Below are 17222 nucleotides of genomic sequence, written 5' to 3' on the forward strand. Positions count from 1 at the left end.
CACTGTCTTTAGGAGACCAGAAATTAAAAGAATTTATACACAAACTGCACATGTGAAAGAGAGGAAGATGGCTGTTACATTTTCATAGGAGTGGGTGTGACAGGGGGAGGTTGTTTTGAAGGACAGGACCTATGTATCATTCACTGGATCCTTTGAACAAGAACTGGAGACTTAACAAAGACCTACTCAAGAGATTATACGCATGAAATAGCTGATAGAAAGCGATACAAAGACAAAAAGTAAGAAGTTGTTGGACATTCATATGGGGAAGGCTTCTTACCCTGATGTCATTCTGTTACCATTGTAGAAATGAAAGTGAAATAAAGACAAATACTCCAGGAGTTTGTTTATATGTACATTCAACTATTTGAGTAAGTACAAATGTAGAGATAGTACCCCATGGACCTCTGTGTACGCCTGTACGGTATTTAATAATTCTACTTGTCTGGGTAATGAATTCACATATCAATTCACATATTCAGAATTCACATATCATAGTGACATGTAATAATTGTGCAGTTTACATTAGCCGCCTGCTCCCCAAGAAAAGAAAAGTGATGAAAAATTTGTACAGAAATTCTAATTGCGCATAAAACTAAGGTACTACTTTTGTATAAGGATCCAGCCTGCTATCTAGTTTCTAATGCAAAGAAGAGAACAAAATTTTTCCTGTATTTGAAGGTAAACCAGGAGAACATGTGCATAGTAGTTCTCAGAAGTGAGGTATCATATTATCTAAGAACAACACCGTTGGTGTATGATAACACAACATACCCAACCGACAGTGCTGAAAGTACTGCTAATCAATTATTGAAGACTGTTTACTACAGGGACCATGTTTACTACAGGGATCATTACCAAAGCACTGCAGATTGTGTACATGAAGACATTTGTAATCTTTTGCAGATCTTGCTGAGTATAATATTATCTTGAACTTTGCATGAGTAACCAAATCTACAGAACTATACATTGGAAACATGGAACCAGACATAGCCATAAGAGCCTGTGTATGGTCTATACTAAACCTAGTGTCAACTAAAATATAAGTGTACCAAGACAAGCCTTCCATTTAGTTTTCCTATGACCTCAACTGACTTTCATTAATATACAGTTTCAACCCATGGTTTTGTAATGTAAGGTTTACCAAATTATCTCAGTTGTGATATAATACACACCTAGAGGGGAGGAACAGGTACCCTATTTCACCAGCTTGCTCTTCCTATGTGCCACTCACTGGTTTTGATCAAGCATCCACCAGGAAAAAACCTTAGTGCAAAATAATACAGTATTGCACTGAACTGATACCATTTTCAGCTATAATATCCTTAAAGTTTAACATAGGTAGTAAATGGTCCATTTAAAGTTTTGGAATGCAGTTACCCTATTAAGTAATAGTCTTATAGCCATTGTTGACACTAATAGCTACTTTACAGTGGAATGATTATATCTTTAACATAACAGGTCATCGTATTCACATTGTAAACTACTTACACATAATATTACACTAAAAAGGAAGTTGACGTCAACTGCTTGTTCACGTCAACTGCTTGTTCCTCCATTTCCAGCAATATTTATGTTTGAAGGCAACTTCCTGTGAGGGGATCTAGGCAAGAAAGTCAATATGAAAGGCACTGTACATGCATAGACATTTCAAACGGTTGGTGCTCGATTACAACTTTCAGTCGTTTAGTACATCTAACACATTAGAATATCAAGCATCTCTTTTGCCAGCCTTCTTCCTGGTTCTCCTCAATCCCTTCAATCCTGGTGATGTCTGTGTTGCTATGGTGGTAGATGCCACTAATCTCTTCAGTGTCTTCACCTTCTTTGAACCTTTGGAAAGGAAAAATTGAACAATATGAAAGTAATTTCTTTTTCTTTTTTGCTTCTTCTTAGAAACCTTGAATCAAAAACAAAAATAAATCATGCATGTTTAAACTTGAAAACAGAAGACTGACCAAGAGTTTCGATGAACTTACACATTTATATAGAACAGTATACAAACCACTGTCTTCAGTGTAAATAACAACTTAATCAACTGAGCTATACAAGTATCTGACTCCAAGCTGGTATAAGTTACTAGTTGCTATAAAGTGTTGTCACAGTCAGAACCCACAGGACATTGCATATCAAGATTTACTATATCAACTAGAGCACCAATGGTGCAGAAGCTCATACCTTTTCGAGCTGAAAAATGTAGGGCCCACAAAACCAATTTTGGGCCCATGAGGGATACCCCCCCCCCCCTCCAATAGCAGAATTCTGGCCACACCACTGGCTATAATTCCTATTTTCCCCTTTAAATCCTATTTTACCCACTCTCTCAAACAATACCACTGACCTACCCTATTAAACTTTCTCCCCCTCTACCTTAGCAGACATAACAAGCAATCCCTACAATACATAACTTCACAAGCTGCCTACATACCTCAGGCTCAAAGACTTCTAAGAATCTGCAAGTGCTGATTGGCTATAGGGCTCTCATGCTTACAGTTCAACAGTTAATAACAACTCCCAGTCCTGCTTTAATTCCACTAACAGCCTCTGCAGAGCTTAACCACAAATGTAAACAAACACTGCAGAAACTGGGAGACAAATTAAAGGAGCTTTGGCAAAAAGTGAAGGCTCAGATTTTTTTAAACAATGGGGATTAATTGTAATTAATTAACTTTTGACCAAAAATTTTTAGGCATCACCTTATTCATACACATTCCAACAATCATCAGTTCAACTTTGAATATGATCCATCAAAATCTTGAGGAGATTGAGATATTTGAAAATATTACAAAGAATGACCCCCGATGACCCCCTAAATGACCTTTGACCTCAATTTTCCGAACACCCCTCATAACTCTTATCCCGAGGAACATTGTGACTAAGTTTCATTATAATTGGCCATACACTGTACGAACAGGAGCAATTTGAAAATATAGGGCCACGGCCCGGGCCACAAAAGACCCCTAGTTGATCTCAAATTCATGAACACCCTGAAGGTAAAACTACCATAGTACTATCGTGACAAACCCTCAACATTGTACCATGGAATCTGTAGGAGAAGAAGCATTTTGCGTATTTCCACAAAATGGCCCATTACGGCCCACAGGTGACCTTTGACCCCAAATTTTGGACCATCTCTGATGGCCCTATACCCAATGGTCCTTGTGTCCAAGTTTCATGAAATTCCATCAAACACTGTGCGAGTGGGAGCGGTTTTACCAATTGTTGACGGATAGAGTGATAGAATGATAGAGTGATAGACGCTGCACTGTAACAATAGCTCACACCAGCATGCTGGTATGAGCTAAAAACCAGGAAAGTGGATGGTAATGTATTGTATAGCAGAAGCATGTGCACAAAGAGTAACTGAAATTTGATAATGAAACTGAAACAATTTTTTCAAAATGAACGGACCTTTGGGTAACGATTAGATTGGATCTTTCATAGCTTTGTGAATTAATCAATATGGAATTGAGAAATGATCAGGGAGTGCCAGTTAAACCTGCAATTAAACAGCATTATTTAAGTGACTGAATTTAGATTATTCACAATGTGAAATTTCAGATGGCATGCATTCAGTAGTAGTGTCACACTGCATGCAGCAGTATTGGCATTTCCAAGCTCCTACACACAATTACCCAAGTGATCACCTGGATTTCTTTGGTTGGTCTTTGCTTTCCCACCAGCTGCTCGAGAGATTGGTTTCTTCTCTGGGTTTCTAACAAGAAAACCAAGAGGTTTTGAGATTCCTTGGCATCTAAATATTAATGTAGGTTCATTGTGTACACTTGGTTCTGACCTTTTATGAATATTAATGTAGCATCAACACAAATGTTGTTCCTTGCTATCAGCTCAAGTTTGATGAACAAATTGATATTTTAAAGAATTTGCTTTAAGCTCTACCACTCATTAATATTCATGTCCCCCTCATTAATAGTATTGGGGTAGAATTCCGACTTGCAGCTGGAAGGTTAGGGGTTCGACTCCTGGCCGGGTCATACTGAAGATTTGTTGAAAATCACTCTAAGCCCCGCCCACTCATTAATATTCATATTAGCACAAAAAAAATAGGGATCGTCTACTCATGATGGGTAATCTATGTACCAAAAATGAGATCAATCCACCTTGGGATTGCTGAGAAAACCTAATTTCAAGCTTTTTTGCGAAAAACAACACTTAGCCCCGCCCCTCATGAATAATAATGAGATTGGACAAACTGTCACCATATTAATATAGAGGACTTTCCTCTAATACCACCAAACCAAGTTCCATGAAAATTGAACTTACGGTTGCGAAGATATTGACATTTGTTGAAAATAACTCTAAGCCCCGCCCTCTCATTAATATTCATGATATTAGCACCAAAATAAATAGGGATCTTCTACTCACGATGGGTAACCTATGTACCAAGAATGAGATCAATCTACCTTGGGATTGCTGAGAAAACCTAATTTCAAGCTTGGCGTCACACACACAGACACGCATACACACGCAGTCATGACCGCATAGATTCCTTCGGCTACCGCCAAGGAATCAGCAACAGGAGTTCTCTTTTTAGGACTCTTGACATCATCATTTCTCTCTGAAACTCTCTTAGATGACCTTGGTGTAGTTGATTCCTCCCTTCCCTTAACCTTTTACCTTTGAGGGGAAGGAGATCTAGCATCTGAGGAGCTATCTTCTGTCTGCATCTTTCGCTTGGTTCTTTTCTTTGCTGGTGTTTCTGCAGTTTCAGATGAATCTGAGTTCCTCTTGGCAGGTTTCTTGGTGTTCTTTGCAGGTTTAACAGGGGACTTCATTGGGCTCTTTCTAGGAGTATTAATGGCTTTGATGTTCTCTTTCTTTGGAGTAACAAATTGTAATTTGCCATCAAACTTTTCTCCAGAGGACACAATACCTTTCTTGAAGAGTGCTTTAATTTTTGAATAATTTGGTTTTTCTTCGTAGGCTATTTTATCCACATAGTTAAAATAGTCCCTCAGCTCAGCTGTACAAAAGAAAACAAATAAGTATCCACAACAGTAACCTTAAAACATTAAAAGAGAAGAGAATAAATGACTACTTCAACTTTATTAATTACAGAGACAGATTTCTTCAAGTGGACAAAGCTCTTCAGGAGACAGTAATTAATTTAAATTAATTTCATTTGTTTTGGTGTATAACTAAATCATTTGGCATAAAAGTATACACATAACAGAAAGGAAGCATAAATTAAAGTATTCACTTGATGATTCATGAAATTCAAGCGGGAACTAAATAAGGGCTTGCAAACGTTTGTCTGGAAAGATTAAAAGAAAAGCCTATTGTACCCATTGGTTTCTCAACTAAGATAAACCCTCAAACTTGTGAGGTGAACATTTCTTAGCAGTTTGGGTTTTACTTACTAGGGTATGTTTGCTCTTTGAAAGACAACTGCAAAAAGGAATTCCTGTCCTTTGAATGTCTGTAGAAGAAACCCCAACGTAGAGAGGAAACGAAAAATAAAAAAATAAAAAAATGAAGTAAGATATATAAATGTTGAATCGGTAATATGAGGATACAAAACAATACACTGAAGGTGACTGAAACAAAGTTCTTAACTTGCAGGAGAGACATAACTTTCAGAACATATCAAATTAAATCTCTGTCTTCCTTATGCTATTACATACAGCTAAACCTGCAAAATAGAATGGCATATTTTAAGCAGAATTTTCAAGATATTGTTGCAGAATACACACCATTAAGGGAGTATTAGCTCAGTGGTTAACGCCGGTGCCTTTCAATCATAAGGTCCCGAGTTTGAGTCACTCCAAGATTAATGTATGTCGTCCCGTGTTACAGACTTGTTGACAATTGACAATTCATAATCATGGACGTTAAAACATGAATCTAAGAGACTGACTTCGGTCAGCTTGCGGCTTTGATGAGCCAATATATGGCTTCTTCGCTAGTTCCTGATTGCAGGAGGATCTAAATACATACATTTACAGAGATGGAGGAGAAACAGATCTGCTTCCTAAAGCAACTTTCTGAATCTGCTTGTAAATTTCTAGCAATGTTACCAAGTCTACCAAGCATGAAATAATGATTGCCTCATCAAAGGAAGACACCCTCTTGTTGACTTTACGTAAACAACTTCATTAGTGAGGAACTAATGATTCCACCTTGAAACGTGTAATCAACCAGACATGTCTGGATTGATCAGATGAAGTTATGTAAATCCAAACTTCAAATCCTCAACTTTCTGTCATGGTCTGAATAAGACGACTATAAATGCTAATCAAGTGCATTATTTTGAAATATTAATATGAGTGAAATCTAACATTCAAGGAGCCAGTGCGTTGGCAAAATGATATCTCCTGCCAGGCAATACACATGAGGGAGATATATTCTGGCAGCTTATTCCAGATTAGGATTAAACCTAGGCACACAATAGTTCATAATAGATTAGAGCTAGCCCACTCTACATATCAGAAATATAGCAGAGATGCTAGTGTCAGAAAACTGGGTATTGGCTAGCTACAAGCTTATTGCAACAGTTTGTAGAGAGAAACTTTTTATAGTGTACTATAATACACTAGTTAATAGCCTGCATCTGATGGAAAGCAAAAAACCGATATTTAAAGTTCAGTACCTGTAACCAAGAAGATATCAGCTGCTTTAAGTGACACAAATTTAAACATCATATGACTCTCTGAGACCATATCATAATTATTGAATAAGAAGACAATTTATTTTAGAACATCAAGTATTACGACAGTAAATTAATAACAGCAGGCAATTCATATAGGGAAGTGGAACCACTGTTAGCTTTAAATATACTGTACATGGCACTGATTGATAATCTATCAGCTAAAAATTTATCATCTTTTGGCTTCGGTTTACCAAGTTGGAAGACAACTACAGAGGGGTAAATAGTGGAGTTCTAAAACATGGAGATTCAAATTCCTTCAGCAGACAGAGGCTGAAAACCACAACCTGCTAATATTGCAACAATATACACTTACTTGACTTTAATGGCTTGGACTTCAGTCTCCTTGGTGACCTTTGACCATGGAAGGTCACCAGACATCCACTGAACAAGGTTATAACCCAAAATTTCAAAATCATGTCTCCTAGAAGATGCTGTCAACAGATAAAGAACAGATGCAAATAATACAGCTCTTCCTATCATAGAAGAGGAATAGGAATGTTTAAAGCAGTAAATATGTACATTGGTAGTGAAAGGTATAGAAAGCCAATGAGCCAATTGCATGAGTAAGCAGTAATATATTAGAGAAGTGGTCAATGGTGCCTTACTCTTCAGAATTACACAGAGAGGTAAGATTCTGGAGGCAATGAAAGCAAAGGTTTGTTGAAGTAGTACTGTGCTGCCTCTGTTACTGTTCTGGTTCTGTTTATTTAGTTTTTATCCTCGTAGCTGTTCACTTATAGTTTACTTAATGTATGATTGTGTTTGTATTCACTAATGTTTTATGTTTACTGTTTGCGACGGGAAATAATTTCCATTTCTGTTTTCTGAAATGGACAATAAATCAATCAATCCATCCATCCATCCATCCATCCATCCATCCATCCATCCATCCATCCATCCATCCATCCATCCATCCATCCATCCATCCATCCATCCATCCATCCATCCATCCATCCATCCATCCATCCATCCATCCATCCATCCATCCATCCATCCATCCACCCACCCATCCACCCATCCACCCATCCACCACCCATCCATCCATCCACCCACCCACCCACCCACCCATCCATCCATCCATCCATCCATCCATCCATCCATCCATCCATCCATCCAAGACAACAATACAGTTTTTTTTTAAAAATGCAAATTTCTAAGAATTAATTGTCTATGGTGTGCCTAGCATGCAAATGCAATAAGCCCTGAAAATCGACACATACCACAAATTTTGCCACAAATGGCACTTTCTCGTGTTCTGATTGGTTCATTTAGATACTGTAGTAGAGTTCTGATTGGAAGAAACCAGCATATACCAACTTAAATTGGTTTCTGTCTACAATCAGTTTCTTGTAATCTAAATGGAGAAATGTGGCATGTGTCAGTGTTTAAAGATCTTGATTGGCAGAAACTCTCATATGTGAGATAAATGGGCATATGTCAAATTAATTTGTTATCTCAAAGTTGTTCACACTCTCCAGAACATAGTTATTTCTTGGTCTTCAAGAATCTGTTATCCTTAAGCCAAGGAAAGATCCCAAGTTTGTGAACTTTTGTCCAGTTCACATCATTGTTCCATGCATTCTACCAAATCATGCGGGTAATTAACAAAGTTGTGGGAGACACCAGGATTAATTATTAAACAAGACCCCACAGTCAGCTCTCTTGTATACTCACAGATGCCTTCATGTGCTCCAATGCTTGTGTACTCCAGGGTACCTTCATGGGCCTTCTTTGGATCTGGTTTGTATACATTGTGGCCATTAATTCCCATATACTTGGATACCAGCCCAAAGTCAACAAGGAAAACCTGAAACAAAATGATAGCATTAACATACTGTTCAAAGCACAGACAGAAATGTAAGAAGGTCAGTATCCTCACTGGAGTGGCGAGTAAAAAACAAGAATTCTGTTCTGAGATTGCGATACTGTCACTAGTATACTACAAAGTGGCTCCATTCGTTCAAAGTGGCACGTAATATGGCTTACCTGATCTTTAGCCTTAGGTTCAAACCCAAGAAGAATGTTGGATCCTTTGATGTCAGCGTGGACATAACCCTGATCATGGACGTACTCTAACGCATCGACCTGAACAAAATAAAACCAGACAATGAGGTATTGATAACATAACTGCATTTTCAGTGAGCTGCTAGTTGGCCTAGCCTTTTTAATATTTGTACATAAGTTAAATATTCTTCAATGTATCTCAAACTTAAGAATCAATTTACATTTAAGCTGATTCTCAGTGATGTGAGTTATTTAGCTAATGTTTTATAAATACAGGTATTTGTATAAACCCGAGATGTGTTTCATGCTTTGTAGTATTTGACTAATTTCATTGATTCTAGTGTAATTTTATTAAAGTAAAAACATTTGTTCAAAGTTTCTTTTAGCTAATCTCTAAAAAAAACCACCAGATTATAGCAAAGTCAACACAAAATGCAACATTTACCCTTTCTTGCTTGAAGTTAATAATTAAATTTGATCATGACCTATCCAGCAATTGTTGAAAACAATGATACAGATACTTGAAAGTTATAGAAAGCATTGGTACCTATAAAGACATTAATATATTACTCTGATACCTTCAGAGTGCATATTCTGCATCTTTAAGTAGAACTGCTAATTATGACAGCTAACCCTTATAAATTTGTTGTATTCTACAGCTTGTTGACTCAAGGTTGATCATGGCAATGCAGAGAACCTTTACATTTACACAGTCATATGCATATGTTTAGGGAAGATAGTTTAGCCTTCAAATTTTGTATAGTAAATTTTGCAGGTTCTGAATGCTGTCTCTTATAAAATACATCTTGTTCCTGTGTAAAAGACTGCTATACATCTTGTTCCTGTGTAAAAGACTGCTATACATCTTTAGACTTGTACAGCAATTTGACACATTTTTTATAGCATTTTTGTGATATGATATTGGATAAATGAGTCCCAGGCTAATATAGTATGCATATCCACTATCCATATGTACAATGTGGGTGCTAGTTGCACTACACTGAATCATGATGGTATCCTACAAAATGACAATCTATTTTACTTTGTCCTTTAATAGGTTCCTCTTTTGTGTGATATTTAAGGTTTATACAGACAAAACCCAGGTTGATTTAATAATACTATAGTAATATTTTCTGAGACACAGTATGATAACTAATGTATTACTATGTCCATATAACTCAATCAACATAGACTATTTTCATCACCGCTGTACTTTATGAATCAAGTCAAGCAAATCCCCTGCTGTTGATAATCTGTAGGTTTGCCTGGTCAGCACGTTTGGTGTAATGACAGATGAAACATCTGATGGGAGAACAGCTTTAAAATATTCTCCTTTCTTTACTGCACTTTGTTAATTTTGGCTGTCAGTTGCTAGGTTTTGCACAGAATGAGTTGGAGCCCTGTCTACAACTGCCAGCAAGTGAGACCTTTAGCTAATTGTAAATACAACGTAACATATCAAAGTAAAATTGCTTAGCCATTCCATCACACTCCATTTCAATATATGAACAGATCATTAGTATTCCTAACTAATTGCTGGTTGACTATTACAGTTACTGCAAATGCAGTTCTACTCACCATTTGGATGCCAATAGTGTATGCAGCCTTTGGTGAGAATTTCTTTCCACTTTTAAGGAAAAGGTTCCATAGATCCTCTCCAAACCTATCCATAACTAGAAATCTTTTGTCTTTATGTATACCAGCTGTAATGTAGCTAGGAACACCAAGGTGTTTTAACTTCTGCTTTTTCTTCCATGACTTGACTGCAGGGGTTTAATGAACATAATAAAGTATTGATATACATTACTCAAAAATACAGTAGTTCTTATTCCCAAAATCAAACACGATCATAACGACAAAAATATGAAAACATAATCGAAACAACAACAACAAACATTTGTTTGTTAGGTTGGCAGCTGTACACAAATTAGGAGGGGTGCATTTTCATTTTACTATATGATGGTATCTTATTATAATCTTATCACAAATATACCTCATTTACATCCTGGTTAAACATAATTCCACTAACCACGTAACACATCTTTTGAAAGATAAAATCTTTCTCTAATGTGGCACTCTGGCAAGGTCAGTTCATCTACTTAAAATAAAGGTAATATCTTGATGGAAGGATAAATTGTTATGTAGAGTTAATTCTGATCAATTTCAATAAAGAAAATATTACCAAAGCAGAAAGAAAAAAGCACATAAAACCATTTTATGCCCAATTATGGACAATGAATGAAAGAAAGGTTATTAATTCACTGGGATATACACAGCCTTTGCCCATTTAAACCAATCATGCAGGAATGTCATCTTAATCCCCTTCCTTTGCTATGGTCAGCTATATCAATTAGCCTAAAATTCCATACCACATAATGGACATTCTTTGGTAGGTTCATGGTTTGAATGAACAAAATTTGAAATTTCAATCTTTGATCCATATACAACCACCTATTGGAAAGATATCACTAAATTTCAAGTGACTTGATAAGTCAAACCTTAACATAAAGTGACTCCTTGAAAACTCTGTCATTAACCTACAAAACTTACAGGGGGAGGGGGTTCAGGTAAGATGCGATAATTGTATGTACTGGCACAAAGTTTAAGATATTTCTCTATGTTGATTGAATTGGACTTAAGAGATCAACAAACAACAATAAGTAATTCATTTCAATAAATAGGTGACTTACTCATGTCAGGTTTAGCTGCTCTTTGGTAAAAGTGAAGCTCACAGAATAAAGGACCATTCCCTCGTGGTTCCTGTCAAGGACAAATTTTTAAAAGGATGCAAATCTTACATTGAAGAGAAAAATATTCCACACTGCAGTTAAAAACACCTCCACATCTTGCCCCTAAGTCGGGCATCATTTGATTGGATGTGACCTTTGCTGACTGTCCAAACCCACTTCTCCAAAAAGTTGAATCACAGTAGGGGGAAAAACACTGCTTCCGACCTGCACTAATTTCACATAAAAAACTGCTTTAAACCTAAGTATTTGTGAATAAAAAGTAGTAGTTACATTCATATTTACATCCTTAATCGTGTTTTATTTGCAATTGTACAAGAATCATGTTTTGCAAGAACAAGTTTCCTGAATTTTTAAGATTTAAAAATCTAAAAAACTGAAACCAAATCACAATCTAATTTCTTGTACATGTGCACATTAGCATGAACCAGAGCCTAACATAGAGGAAGGCTTTAGCATAATCCTACTTGTGAAGAACAGGACCTAAACTTCCTAGCTAGGTGACGAAAAAAAAATATCGGTTGACTGTAGGGCAATTTTCAAACTCCAGCGAATTTTTACTTTTTCTGACTGTCAAAACCGCTAAAGTGAATCCGCTCACTTGGCCAAGTTTGCTCATTGTTTGTGAACAATAGGCAGCCTTGTGTTGTCATGACGCTCATTACTCCGGCTGGCTATCATCTGGTGTGCATTCAACCATGGGACCAATATGCGCATGCATAATGAGCTAGCATTCCGAGTACGTTGCGAGTTTTCCGCCGGCTCGGACATGGCGGTTAGATTTGCGAGGCTTCCATAATGCTCAATACACTGACCATAATGAACAACAAAACTTGTAGTACAGTCAGTCTGGTTATACTACAAGTTTTGTTGTTCGTCATGTTCCTGATCATGTTGACCCCGGCTGCTAATCACGAGGCTCTGTTCGCTAGAATGGCTTGTCGCTTGTCCAAGTTGGTAAAGTAACACCCACCACTAAAAAGAGTCTAGCTATAACACTGCCATCCTTTCACTATTTAAGGTGGAACCAAATACGAAGTATGAATTACATCCAAGCTTTACTTTTAGAGTAACCAGTTTTAATAATGTGGACCTAACAAAGAGAACAATAGGGATCTTGTACTCACTAATGTGAAGTCAAATACTAAGTATGATGTAAATCCGCTGTGTTCTTTATGAGGTAGACTTTAAAAGCCAGGATGTCACATACACAAAGACTCATGCACATACACACCATCACAAATTCCTTTTGCCTTCGGCAAGGAATCAAAAAGCGTGCTGGACAGCCTGTTAAAGTTCTTGATAAGACTACAAGGTATTAACTCACAATTTTGATCACATGGGAAGGATTTTCTTGTGGTTTTCCTTCCTTAACTTCAGAGGCTGAAAAAAAAAATCAAGCAATGCGTCATGAAACTTTTTGAAATGAAATGGAACTAGTAGTTATACAAATATTAAAATCATATACACCACTCAATTTCTTTTATGAACATGTAAATTAAGAAGTAATTGTTAACTTCATGTGCACAGATAGCGACAAATCTAACCTTCAGAGCATGTTCCACCTTTGACCAGAAAAACAATCAAGTTACTGGTTCAGGGACCCATGTTAATACTTGACATGATTTTACTTTACCCAAACAGATTATCTTGCATATAGCCATATGAGTAAAGAAGTGATAATAACAACATATGCTCTGATTTTCTGACCTACTGTACACAATGGTGACTAGTCATAGATTCATCTGTTATGAAGATATTCAAGCTGTCATATTCACTGCACAACTCATACTATTGATGCAATTCTTTCTTCCATTGACATGCTGACTAGCATTATTACTCACCTGCCAACAATGAGTGAGTGATGAGCTATTCATTCAAGCTTTCTTTCAACCAGTGCTAATCCTAGCTAAATTCAATTTAAAACTCCATATCTTCGATGACATTGGATATTCATATCTGATAGACTCTGTATATTCCTCTCCTTTCTACTCCTGTGTTTAAGTCACTAAAAGTCTAAAACACCAATGGGAACAAATTTAGGAGACAATTTAAGCCACTTTTGGCAATGATAATGATCATAGCAACATTTTTTGTAAAGAAAATTTGTGCAGTAAAACACTACAATACATTTTCAAACAATTTTTGGGTTGGGGTATTTATGAATGATGCCTTAACTAGAATGAGGAGGGTCAGTGAATGAAAGCAGCTGGTCTCTAACAGGGTTCAGTGCCAAAGAGTTTGCTAGTTCACTTCAGACGAGACTGCTAAGGTTGTGGAGGAGACAGGTAAGCGAGCAAGGGAAAAAGTCTGTGAGCACTGATAGCCACTGCAAGTGATTAATGTTCAGAGAATGCATCTTGTCTCCCATCTTATAGAATACAGACGAAAGACACCTACCAAGATATATCTCTCCAAATCCTCCTTTACCAACTGACGGACCAAGTGCCCACTTTTTCTTCTGAAAGTCTGTTAATTCTTCTCCCAATGGCAGAGGGTCAGGCATCTGATAGATACCCTTTCTCTTCTTCGGAGCAGGTTTATCACCTACAAGAATAATGTTAAGTCAATCTGATAGGTACTGCAGTAAGAGATTGTGCTGTAAAATTGCAAATATTTCTACAAATTAATCTAGAATCTTGAATCTGTATTTAAGAAGTAGCAAACTTAAAGATCCTCTTTATCTAGATGATCAAACTTTAAGCCTTTCAATATCATTTCAAATTCACCAAAATTCCCAAGTTACTGCAAATGATACAAATGTCTGGCAATTCATTTCAGTTTGAATAAATATTTCAGACAACCAGTTGGCAATTTTTGATTGAAAACATACATAACATGTCAAAATGAAACAAATTTGAAAAACTTTGGACATCTCTGTACCTGCTGCCTTTGCTGCACGTGGCATCCTGTGTTCTTCCTATGTCCAGATGAGGTTCTGCAAAGATATCAGGAACATGAAAATTGGTATTAATCAAACTTAGAACTTGCCTTGACGATTTTAGCTAGTTCATAAATCATGGTCACATTCTTTACCACACTATGAAAAATATATACACACTGCTATCATCTTGTTTCCATAAGGTAAAATTTCCACTTAACTGGAGCTTCTTGTTTATTCAAGGAAGAAGTTACCTGTATATGCTATTTCTAAACCACTCAATGGATCAAACACTTTACATTTCCCACAGTTACTTCTGACATTAGGCTTATAGTCTAAGTTAGGCTAATATTAAGTATCACACGTCTGTGCATCAGACACTGCCCTAACATCAACGTTCTTGTTTGTTTTTCCCCATTAGTTAGGCTAGGTTAGCTTAAAGTTACAAATGAAAAATTTCACCCGGCATGATTTTCATGCATGTGAGCTATGTTCTCAAACATTACATAATGAAAGTCTCCCAATAGAAATCTGGTTCAGTAACCTGCAAGTTTGCCCAATTCTGTGGTACAAGTCAGTTTCCCTAAAAATGAAATGATTCAAAATAAACTGGCTCGCTACCAGTACCAGTGTTACATTTCACTCATAGTTTTTGGTCATAGTCTCATAGTCATTGGTACGTACTTGAGGTGACTGTCAACGATAAACAATGACATGATAGTAGCCTAGTACTAGTAGCATGGTGACTTCGAAGTTCGGACACTTAAGACTTAAAACACCCCAAAACTAAATCTTCTGGTATAAATCATTTGAAAATATACTTCATATGGTGGGAGAATTTTGTTATAGTACGATACACGGCCATCCTTTCTTTCCTGCAAACTGTTTTCACGTTGTTTTCCAAGAAGATTCTTCGTGATTGTGGAACTGGTATTTCTTGCTAGAGTATTGCGAAGTTCGGACACGCAACCCACAGTGTGGCGCTGGTGATAAAATTGGTGGCGCAGTTGCTCTTTCAGTAATTATAACAGACTTCATAGATCTTCGTCATTTTATTGACAAATATGTAATTTCTTGCACACGGGTCATTTTGGAGAGAAAATAACTGTAGCTTCGTACTTTTTGGTGAAATTTGACTCTTCCTGTAGATTTTCATGGTGAAATCGTGTATTTCTTAGGGTGTCCGAACTTTCGCAGTATGCCGAACTTCGCAATACTGACTATACTGGAGTTCCTACACTTGCAATGAATACCACTCAACCATGCAAGATTATGTGGGATTATACAGTTGTTAGTCTGTAGTTTTTGCTTCATTAGTTAGTACTTATCAATTACTGGATAACAGATTAAGACTGGGCTTTGTTAAACCACCAAGCAGACATCTACTGAAGAGAGATGGGACGTGAAATTTAATGGGAAAGTTATACCTCATGGACTACGCTAAATTAGGCATAACCTAGTAGTAGTTGTACGAAACACTAGTAATGAGTTTAGGCCTAGTAGTAGTAGTAGGCCTAGTACGTCCTAGGCGAACCTACGTTACTCACAAAATTATTAATTAAGGGATTAATTAAGGGATAAAGTATATAAAATCCCCCAATATTTGGTGGCATGGTTTTCTTTGTGTGGCTATAAAAAGAAAATAATGCGTGAGATTATTTTTCCAAATCAGATTTTGCGGTGGCTAAAACACTTCGTCCAACACATGCTGCATGTGGTAAATGACACGTCGTGGTCGTTTCTGTGACCATATGGGCGTCAATCGGGGGGGGGGGGGGCGGGACACGTCCCCCACATTTGGATAAAATTATTAAATGTTCATTCATTGATTCTCTCCAGAACCAGACCAAGCTCTCGATGTGTCTCAGAATAACAGCGCTTTATGTGTGTGACAACGCCGTATAACAAATGGTGTTCCATTCGTTATTATAACGTTATATTTACGTACCGTTTACGTTGTAATAACGTTATAAATTTACGTTGTAGTTACGAAATTTTGTAGACTCCAGGGGACGTTATATTAACGTTATATTCTGACAAAAAAATAACGTTGTTTTTACGTTTTTAATACGTAACTTTGTAACGTTCAGCTGTTACGTTACAATAACGTCGCATTAACGTTTATATATAACCTTTTTACTACGTTGCTACAACGTTTATACAACAAGATTTTGCGACTTTAGTGATTTACGTTTTAGTTACGTTGTGATATAACGTAATGGTTACGTAACTTAGTAACCACCCCCCTCCCCCCCCCCCCTCAACGTACACACTGAGTATGCCCTAACACATCTTGACAACTTAAAAAGGACTGAAGACATTTCGATTTTTATAGATACAGAGAATGTTTTATTTCTTCTCTTTAAAAAATGATCAATGACTGAATGATACACAACATTTTTAACATGCAATGATCAATTTTAAAGCAACTTCTTATAAATAATATGGAAGTTTTTGTACAGAACGGTACCCAAAATAGTCTATGATTAAGTAAGTTTACTCTCACATGTTCATTGCAATCTTTCAGGAGTTAAGATTTCCCTTCGAATATCATTAATTGTTACTAGTCTTTACGGTTTCAACCAGAAAATCTCCTTTTCCTTCCATGCCTATTTATGCATATTTCACAGTAGATTTGTATAGAGTATAGACCTAGATATAGTTATAAGAGAGGGTACCCTTCTTTCAAAAGCTTCAATAAGAAAAATCACTAAATATCAAATACGAAGTACAAATAGGATAATGCCTTGTTAAAAAACAGATGGAGGTAAAATGAGTTCCACGAACTAATGTAAACTCAATCGTGTTAATAACGTAACAACCTTCGTACTTTTTGCTGGTTTTGGATTCAAACAAATACCACAGATACCCTTCTTATATATAGTAGACCTTTGTAATTTAAATCTTATATAAAACGGTT

General features: G+C 36.7%; 1 protein-coding gene across 4 annotated transcripts; it reads right to left on the reverse strand.

Annotated features, from left to right (window-relative positions):
- Positions 1-491: 491 nt before the first annotated feature.
- On the reverse strand, positions 492-16062 carry LOC139970720 (serine/threonine-protein kinase VRK1-like). 4 transcript variants are annotated; one of them, XM_071976665.1, is made up of 13 exons: positions 15170-15707; positions 14305-14359; positions 13822-13968; positions 12749-12804; positions 11365-11434; positions 10253-10437; positions 8657-8755; positions 8345-8477; positions 6984-7101; positions 5382-5440; positions 4639-4984; positions 3648-3715; positions 492-1833 (listed from the first exon to the last, which is right to left on the reverse strand). In XM_071976665.1, exons 2-13 carry the CDS (start codon positions 14327-14329, stop codon positions 1712-1714), a joined length of 1428 nt encoding a protein of 475 aa, XP_071832766.1. In that variant the 5' UTR covers positions 14330-14359; positions 15170-15707; the 3' UTR covers positions 492-1711. The 4 variants fall into 4 exon arrangements, with proteins under 4 accessions (XP_071832766.1, XP_071832765.1, XP_071832767.1 ...); XM_071976664.1 differs by lacking the exon at positions 15170-15707 and adding an exon at positions 14847-15163; XM_071976666.1 differs by lacking the exon at positions 15170-15707 and adding an exon at positions 14809-15163.
- Between the last annotated feature and the right edge of the window lie 1160 nt (positions 16063-17222).

The sequence above is a fragment of the Apostichopus japonicus genome, chromosome 8, assembly GCF_037975245.1.
Source record: "Apostichopus japonicus isolate 1M-3 chromosome 8, ASM3797524v1, whole genome shotgun sequence".
In the NCBI taxonomy this organism is placed as follows: domain Eukaryota; kingdom Metazoa; phylum Echinodermata; class Holothuroidea; order Aspidochirotida; family Stichopodidae; genus Apostichopus; species Apostichopus japonicus.

Coding starts and splice junctions, on each gene's coding strand:
- LOC139970720 (XM_071976665.1), bottom strand. CDS start 14,329: ATGCCACGTGCAGCAAAGGCAGCAG. Junction 5,441..6,983: donor GTCCAAGCCATTAAAGTCAA/GTAAGTGTATAT, acceptor TTTCTTCTACAG/ACATTCAAAGGACAGGAATT. Junction 4,985..5,381: donor CAAAGAGCAAACATACCCTA/GTAAGTAAAACC, acceptor TCTTTTGTACAG/CTGAGCTGAGGGACTATTTT.